Source organism: Arachis duranensis, chromosome 8, assembly GCF_000817695.3.
Source record: "Arachis duranensis cultivar V14167 chromosome 8, aradu.V14167.gnm2.J7QH, whole genome shotgun sequence".
NCBI classification, from domain to species: domain Eukaryota; kingdom Viridiplantae; phylum Streptophyta; class Magnoliopsida; order Fabales; family Fabaceae; genus Arachis; species Arachis duranensis.
This window is the reverse complement of record NC_029779.3, coordinates 7,482,578-7,491,974: the sequence shown is the minus strand read 5'-3', so window position 1 is coordinate 7,491,974 and position 9,397 is coordinate 7,482,578. Positions and strand designations below refer to the sequence as shown.

Below are 9,397 nucleotides of genomic sequence, written 5' to 3'. Positions count from 1 at the left end.
CAAACTCAAATTTATAAATAGATAAATAACAACCAATAGCATTTTCTGTTACTTGTTGTAGGATACAAGTTAACCAAATTATTTTTCTAATCAGTCACCCAAAAAAAAAAATTTATTTTTCTATTCAAAACTAACCTCTAACAACAACAATCATGACTCATGAATATCGTCATTCCACCAACTTAATTATTAGCTCATTCCTGCAGCTGCGAGTGGCTCTGGATTCATCGCAAGAGACATGACATTCGAGAACTACGCGGGCCCAGCGAAGCACCAAGCGGTGGCTCTCCGCCTCAGTTCAGACCACGCGGTGGTTTACCGGTGCAACGTCATAGGCTACCAAGACACATGCTACGTTCACTCAAACCGTCAATTCTTCAGAGAATGCGACATATACGGTACCGTAGACTTCATATTCGGCAACGCCGCAGTGGTATTCCAGAACTGCAGCCTCTACGCTCGAAAGCCCATGCCCCAACAAAAAAACACAATAACGGCCCAAAACAGAAAAGACCCGAATCAGAACACAGGCATTTCGATCCATAACTGTCGGATCCTAGCCACGTCAGATCTCGAGGCATCAAAGGGTAGCTTCCCAACTTATCTGGGCCGTCCATGGAAAATGTACGCTAGGACCGTATACATGATATCATACATCGGTGATCACGTGCATCCACGTGGATGGTTAGAGTGGAACACAAGCAATTTTGCACTGGACACGTGTTACTACGGTGAGTACATGAATTTTGGGCCGGGTGCTGCCATCGGTCAACGGGTTAAATGGGCTGGGTATCGGATCATCACGTCCACCGTGGAAGCAAGCAGATTCACGGTGGGCCAATTCATTTCAGGCTCCTCGTGGTTGCCGTCCACCGGAGTGGCTTTTATTTCTGGCCTATCAACCTGAAAACAAGAACCTCAATCTTTTTTCACAATGCACATGGACAAACCCAATTTGGCATTATAATTTTTATTTGTAATTGTACTAAAGTAGAAAAATAGTGGTATGTTTTTTGTTTCTTTCCCCTTGGGGCATAATGTTTTTATTTGTCTTTCCCATGATGATAATAAGAAATGTAACGTGTAAACATTGTTTAATATAATAATATATATAGATCTTATTTTTGCTCATCTTTAAGTCCAAGTTGTCCACTAGCAAGAAGTAGTAGCATCCTGGTTTCGCTGACAATTGAGAAATGATCATCATTTCAGTTTGTTGATTTTGACTTTTTGAAGGCCACCAGATTATTATTGTTGATGGAGTAAAAAGACTCATGTTTGTCTAACATCGGATACTAGAATTAGTAGTTGTTGTTGTTACGTAAAGACGGAAAATCTGAGAATAATAGTGGTTGAGGTTTAATTTAGAGAAGAAGGGAAGCAAAACTTAGTTCATCCCATACTCCAAAATTATTGAAGTTTGAAATAACCGGTTTTTATGTGTTTTGCTAATTAATGAATATTAGACACTGAATAAAGAATAAAATGAAAAACAAAATGGTTGAGAACTACGATATATGGCTACACTATTTAACAATTAATAGATCTGAGTAAAATTTTTATTAAGAATAATACTTTTAATTTCTGAAAAAAAAGAGTAATTTATTTTAAATGCAACTTAAAATCGGCACACACAAAAAAAATGCAACTTAAAATAAATAAATAAATAAAATTTGTGTCACGTCATTCTGTGGGTTGCAACTTAATTAAATGGAAACAAACACATGGGGCTTTGTTTCGGCTGAGCCATCTGTATTTTCGTCGAAATTTCTATGGAACATGCATGGCGAGACATTTATTTATGGGGCAGCAGATAAGACATGTCACATGGTGTGTGTCCAATTGTCCATGGTGATCGATTATTGGTAGTTACATTATTCAACAAATTAAAATGTTCATGTGAGATTATATTTGTCTTAGGGACATATATTATCAGGAGGTTAACCAATCTCACTTCTCAAATGTCAGCGAGCAATAAGCCATTCATTGATTATGATGGCTCTTTATAATTGTTCTCCTCTTTTTATTTTTAATAATATAATTTAATATCAATGATATACTTTAAATAATTGTTTGACTATGTATTATTTCGTATTCAATTCTAGAGTTTATTGTTACAATATTTATGACATAAAAATAATTTAATCAAAACAATTTCCATGAATAAGAAAGACCATTTAAACATCAGAATAAGAAATAATATGTAACTTTAAAATAAAAATATTAGTATATAGACAATATATTTTCTTAATTTAACCAACTTTTGAAAATAGTCACGAATAATTTTATTTATATTCAGGAAACTAAACTTTTGTTTGGTAAGTAACTAGTTGGTCAGTATTAAAAAATTATCTATTACTATTTATTTATTTATTGTTCTATTGAGTCAATTAATTAAATTTATTTTTAATTTTGATACTAAACTAAATTTAGAAATAAGCAAAATGTAAAAAAAAAAAAAAACGAGAGTACATACTCCTCATATAACATTCTATTCCTATGGGTTCATTCACGCTCTGTTAAGGTTTTATTGCGCCACCTTTATGGTTATACCTTTCTTTGTTTTTTCTTTGTCAAAGTCTTTTCCATTTTCTTCTACTTTCTTCTCTTAATTTCTTTTCTATTTCTAATTTACCCTACTTAGTTCTCTAATTTTCCTTTCTTCTCCCAATTCATTATTATGCTGAATTTCTCTTTTAATTCACTCTGTTTTGTAATTTACTTATTTCATATATTTTTTTATATATTTTTTTCCATCAAATACCAATTTTTTCTACACCATGAGCCACAAATCAGAGACTCAAAATCCTATATAATTGACAGTGATCAGGAGGATAATTTGATCGTTTTAGCTTATGAAGAGATCTTTAAAGGAATTCAAACCTGTACGCGGAGCCTGTTTGAAAGGATTTTCTCAAATCGAATCTTTTTGGTAGGTACCATGAAAGGAGCTCTCTATGCAATATGGAATAAACCCGAAGGATTTAGAGTAGTCAAAAAATCCAACAACGAGTTTCAATTTTTCTTTGAGAATGACTTTGATGTGACTCAAATTGAGAGGGATTCCGCTTAGTTATTCAAGAGTTTTGTTCTTCACGTTCACAAATGGAAGTAGTCAATAAACATGGAGGATAATCACAATTTTGGAGATTGACTGAACAATACAAAACGCTTGAGGTTGACCGAAAATTGGATGGGAGACTTGGTCAAATTGAAGATGTTGCTTTGTTTAAAGTTAGAGGCAAAAATACACGCATAGTGAAGGCTAAAGTGAAATTGAACGATGATAAAAGAGTGAGAGATATACTGAAATTGCTTGATCCTAATCAGAAAATACCGGAAATTAGAGAGCTGTGAACGTATAGGTGTGTTCTGTACTTATTGTGCAAAATTGGAGCATGAATATAAGATCTACCAATTTTTTATTAATGATTCTGGCCAAAACAATATCAAGAACGATAGAGTTGGTGAATGGCTTAAGGCAGGTCAAGTTTTAACTGAAAAGAGCGCTTCTTTCAATCCTAATCAACCTCGGGATGGTTCTATTCCAGCTCAACCGAAGAAAAATTCTCAACCTACTTAGCTTTTTTTAGTTTCTCAAAATTGAGTGTGCAAGACGATAAAAAAAAAAGAATAATAAAAAAAATTGCTGTCAATTCGGGTTTTTAGAGCAGAAAATGAGGGTAAATCAGAAAGCACTGGTACCACTACTGATACTAATTCTTCTTCTAATGCTTTATTGGATATATCGTATCCTATGAATAATGTCCAACACAATAACAACGTGATGTCCAAGCTTAGAAAGTAGAACAAAAAGCCAAACCTGAAACAACTTGCCAGAAAGTTTGTGATAGGTTTCAAACGAAGGAGTGGAGGTAATGTTACTGAAGATATTCCAAAGAAAATTTGTCTCAATGATATTGTCTCTGATGCTATGACAGTGGAGGGTGCCAGCCTTCAAGTGGTACCCAAAGAAATATGAAACTACTCTTGTGGAATTATTAGGATTTGGGGAAACCCTTGACAATCCATAATCTTAAAAGGATTTGCAAATCCTACTCCCCCGAGGTTGGTTTTATCTGTGAAACAAAAAATCAAGGACATCTTTTCCTCCACTTGTCATGAGAACCCTGAACTTCTGTTTCCTTATTTTGAACCTAAGGTTACAACTCACATGAACCGTAGGCTTCAAAGACCAGTGACTATGGAAGAAGTGAAACATGCAACATTTAGCATTCATCCTCAAAGTGCTCTAGGAGATGATGGTATGACAGCAAAATTTTTTCAAAGCTTCTGGAACATACTTAGTAGTGATGTGTTTCGAGCAGTTAAGAACTTTTTTTTCAGGGGCAGAATTTTGAAGGATTTTAACCACACTCAGATCTATCTTATTCTCAAGATTTCTGATGCTAAAGATATGACTCAGGTAAGACCAATAAGCCTATCCTCAGTCTTTTACAAGATTATCTCTAAAGTACTTGTACATAGACTTCAGGGTATGATGAATAGACTAATTAGCCCTACGCATAGTACTTTTATTAAAGGCAGATTAATCTCTGATAATATCCTAATTGCTCATGAGTGTATGCAATACTTGAAGAACAAAAAAGGGGACTCGAAAATGAAATGGAGATAAAATTATGTATGAGTAAGGCATATGATAGGGTGGAATGGCACTTTCTTTGGTTTATATTGGAGAAGTTTGGTTTTGACTCCCGGTGGATCATGTGGATTCGAGAATTAGTGACAACTGTTTTTTATTCTGTCATTGTGGAAGGACAACCCTATGGTTTCTTCAAACCAAATAGAGGTATTCGACAAGGAGATTCTCTATCTCCCTATCTTTTTCTTTTCTGTGCAGAAGGTCTCTCCTTCTTGCTACACAAGGCATAACAAAACAGACCAATTCAGAGTCTTCAAATACATAGGCGATATCCCAAAGTCAACCACCTCATCTTTGCTGATGATTCCATCTTGTTCTGTAAGGCTAATCCTGAAGCATGTTCAAACATCCTACATTTATTGAATTCTTATGAAAGCAACAGTGACCAGAGGATAAATCTTAATAAATCTGTTGTATTCTTTAGCCACAACACTCCCTCCACTACTCGTACACTACTGGCTAACTTTATTATTGTTAATCATATTGGGACTCAAGATAAATACCTTGGTTTGCCTTCTATAGTCTCTAAATCGAAAAAAAGCTTCTTTTAGTATGATCAAAGAGAAGGTTCAGAAAAGAATACAAGGATGGAAGCGCAATCTTATATCGTCAAGTGGTAGATGATGAGCGAAAATTTTATACGCTTTTTGACATCATTTTCATATTATTTTAGTTATGTTTTGTTTAAGTTTTATTATATTTTCATAGGTTTTAGTGCTAAATTCACATTTTTTTATTTTACTTTGAGTTTTTGTATTTTCTGATGATTTCAGGTAATTTCTAGCTGAAAATGAGGAGTTTTGGCAAAGTCTGATTCAGAGGCAAGGAAAGTGTAGCAAGTGTTGTCAGATTCTGACCTCCATGCACTCAAACGAGAATTTTTGGAGCTACAAAAGTCCAAATGATTCGCTCTCAACAGTGCTGGGAAGATAACTTTCAGAGCTTTCCAGAAATATATAATGGTCTATACTTTTCTTCGAAGGAGTCTGCCCATATCGGGCATTGAACGCCAAGGAGTTACCCCCTTTCTGGCGTTCAACGCCCCAAAGGAACCTAAGCCAGCGTTGAACGCCACATTCCACCCCATTCCTGACGTTCAATGCCATCAAGAGGCACAAGGTAGCGCCAATCACCCCCAATGGGCGTTCAACTCCCATTCGTCAAGTTGGACGCCAAACTCAACCCAAGTACTCAACCAAAGTGGGCCTAAGAGTGGATTTTCGCACCTCTAGTTTAGTCTATCATAGTTTTGTACTTCTTTGTTATTTATTAGGTTATTATATATAGAAGAAGATCACCCTTGTTTAGGATCTTCTTCCACCACTTTTGAATTCACATTACTTTCTGTAAGCTATGAGCTACTAAACCTCCTAAGTTAAGGTTAAGAGCACTGCTGATTCTCATAGGTTAATAATATTACTGTTTCTATTTCAATACACGTTTGATTCCATTCTCTTGTGCATTTTCGTTCTTCATCTCATGAACTGAGGATGAATTTTGAAAATCATCCTTGTTCTACATGGGTTCCGTGTGAGTCATAACCCAGATAGCATTGTGCCACAGCTAGAGAATGTACTGCGAATTCAAAGAGAGTGCCTGGGCGACTTCGGATAAGTGACATAAAATTCCGTTGGCCATGGGTTGCTGAGGTCTCTGTGGCGTTAAGGCTAGAGTTTGAGAAGCAACATTCCCTAATCTGGAAGATCTGACCTTGTCTGTGGCGTTTTGAGTAGGATCGCGAAAGGGGAGTGGATTGCTTAGGTCTTCACCTTCGACTATAGTGGGAAGCCATGAGTTAACTTGATGATGATGTTACATGAGTTGCTCGGATATGGTGGACTGCTATGATTTAGAAGAGGCTAACTTGATAAGGTTATTACATGAGTTAGTCAATTACGGCTGCGATTGAAGTTCGTTATTGAAGTAGACAGTAAGAAAAGTTAATCCGGAAGGAATACGCATGTCCAAAGCCTTAACTGATTATCTATCACTGTTTTCACACCAATCTGGTATTTCGTTCTTTACTATTTCGTTTATACTTTCAAACAAACAACCATCTTTTCTAATCGCCTGACTAAGATTTATAAGATAGCCATTGCTTGCTCAATCCGACAATGCTTGCTCAATCCGACAATCTCCGTCAGATTCGACCCTCACTCACCTGAGGTATTACTTGGATGACCTAGTGCACTTGCCGGTTCAGTTGTTCGGAGTTCAATTTGGCATCGTTGTTGGGGATTGTTCGAGTTTGACAAACTACCGGACTATCTTGTTGCTTAGATTAGGTGCTTTTTACGGTTTAGTTACTCTTTTGTTTGTATCTTTTGTTTTCTTTTTCAAAAACTTTTTCAAAATCTTTTCTTTTCTTTATCTTTTGTTTGAGTCTTGTGTTAATCTTTAAGTTTGGTGTCTTTTTGGTATTTCTTGGTTTTTCTTTCCTCTGGCTTTTCAAAAATTTCCTCTTATTGTTCTTTCTTGGTATTCGAATTGTTCTTGTTGATTTCTTCATTTGATTTTAAAAACTTTAAGTTTGGTGTCTTTCAGTTATTTTTCTTTTAATTTTCGAAATTAGTGTCATTTGATCTTTCTTTAAGTTTGGTGTCTTTTCGTTATTTTTCTTTTTCCTTAATAATTCAAAAAATACAAAAATATCTCTTTTATTTTTATTCAAATTTTCGCAATCTTTACTATCTTTTCTTATCTTGATCTAAAAATTTTAAGTTTGGTGTTTTTTTGTTAGTAAAGTTTAAATTTTACTTTCAAATCTTTGTTTTATCTAACTTTCAAAAATCCTATCTTATTCTAAAATCAAAATAAAATCTTTTCCACCTTCAAAATTCAAAATTCAAAATCTTTTTCAAATCTCTATCATATCTTTTACTTTAAATCTTTCCTATCTTATCTTCTTCAAAATTTTAAATGTCAAATTCTTATATTTTTAAATCTTTACTATCTTTTAAAGTTTGATTTTCAAAAATATTTTTAATCTTATCTTTCTAATTCTTTTTTAAATTTTTATCTTATCTTTCCTTTTAAATTCAAAACTTACTTATCTTATCTTCTTTTTAATTTTAAATTTTAAACTTTTAAATTTCAAATCTTTCTCAAATCTTATCTTTCTTTGTTTGACTCTTTCTTTCAACTTTTAAATTTCAAAATCTTCCTTTCAACTTTCTCTTTTTAATTTCAAAAATCAAATCTTTTATTTTGTTTTCAAATCTTGTTAATTAGTTAGCTACTTGTTTTATCCTTTATCTTCCTTTCTCTTTCTTCTTTTTCCCTCTCTATTTTCAAATATATCCCTTTTTCTCTCTATTAATTTTTGAAAACTATCCTTATTAAAGGACATCTTCTTTTCTTTTCTTCTTGACCTATCTCTCTAACAAAAGATCTCTATACTCTGACATAGAGAATCCTTTCTTTTTCTCTTCTTGCATTCTTTCTTTTTATTTATGAGCAGGAACAGGGATAAAGAACCTCTCCTTCATCCTGATCCTAAATTTGGAAGGACTCTAAGAAGACGGTTACATCAAGTTAAAGCACAACACTCCGAAGAAAACTTCACAGATTTTTTCGAACAAGAAGCTGATAATACAGACATGATAACTAATCCCAATGACAGAGGAGATGCAAGGAAGATCCTAAGTGACTTTACTGCACCCACTTCTGACTTCTATGGACGGAGCATCTATATACTGCCATTAGTGCAAATAACTTTGAGCTGAAACCTCAACTCGTCACTCTAGTTCAATAAAACTGCCAGTTTCATGGACTTCCACAGGAAGATCCCAACAGATTCATCTCTGGTTTCTTGCATATCTGTGATACTATCAAGACTAATGGAGTAGATCCAAAGATTACAAGCTTATACTTTTCCCATTTGCTGTAAGGGACAGAGCTAGGTTATGCCTGGATTCTCAGCCTAAGGAAAGCCTAGACTCTTGGGAGAAGGTGGTCGATGCATTTTTGACTAAGTTCTTTCCACCTCAAAAGTTGAGCAAGCTGAGGATGAAAGTTCAGACCTTCAGACAGAAAAAGGGTGAATTCCTCTATAAAGCATGGAAGAGGTACAAGTAAGTGATCAGAAGGTGCCCTCCTAACATGATTTCAGACTGGACCATGCTAGATATCTTCTATAATGGTCTTTCTAAATTGTCCAAGATGGAATTAGATCACTCTGCTGGTGGATCACTCCACTTGAAGAAAACGCCTGATGAGGCGCAGGAACTCATTGACATGGTTGCAAACAACCAATTTATGTACACTTCTGAGAGGAACCCTGTGAACAATGAGGTGTCTCAGAAGAAAAGAGTGCTGGAGGTTGACACTCTGAATGCCATATTGGCTCAAAACAAGATCCTGACCTAACAGGTCAACATGATCTCTCAGCATTTGATTGGATTACAAGTTGCAGCTGGCAGCACTCAAGAGGCCTCCTGTGAAGGAGATGCCTATGATCCAGATTAACCCATGATGGATGAAGTTAATTATTTGGGAAATCCCTTAGGAATTCCCAACAATGATTTTTATGGAAACACTTACAACTTATCCTAGCAGAATCATCCTAACTTTTCATGGAAGGATCAATAGAAGCCGTGGTGGACGAAATTGTGATCACATCAATGTAGTATTCTTTGTTGTTGTATGGAATCCTTATTATGGCACTTATGTGTGGACACAACTCCGTTCAACTAACCAGCAAGTGTACTGGGTCGTCCAAGTAATACCTTACGT

The 9,397-nt window shown here is 35.0% G+C and overlaps 1 protein-coding gene across 1 annotated transcript in view; it reads left to right on the top strand.

Annotated features, from left to right (window-relative positions):
- Nucleotides 1-1,131, top strand: part of LOC107460504 (probable pectinesterase/pectinesterase inhibitor 61) — a 4,629-nt gene extending 3,498 nt beyond the window's left edge. Inside the window, exon 3 of the mRNA XM_016078868.3 lies at nt 207-1,131. Coding sequence (XP_015934354.1) covers nt 207-907 — 701 coding nt within the window. The 3' untranslated portion in view covers nt 908-1,131. The remainder of the gene's footprint in view (nt 1-206) is intronic.
- The last annotated feature ends 8,266 nt before the right edge of the window (nt 1,132-9,397 follow it).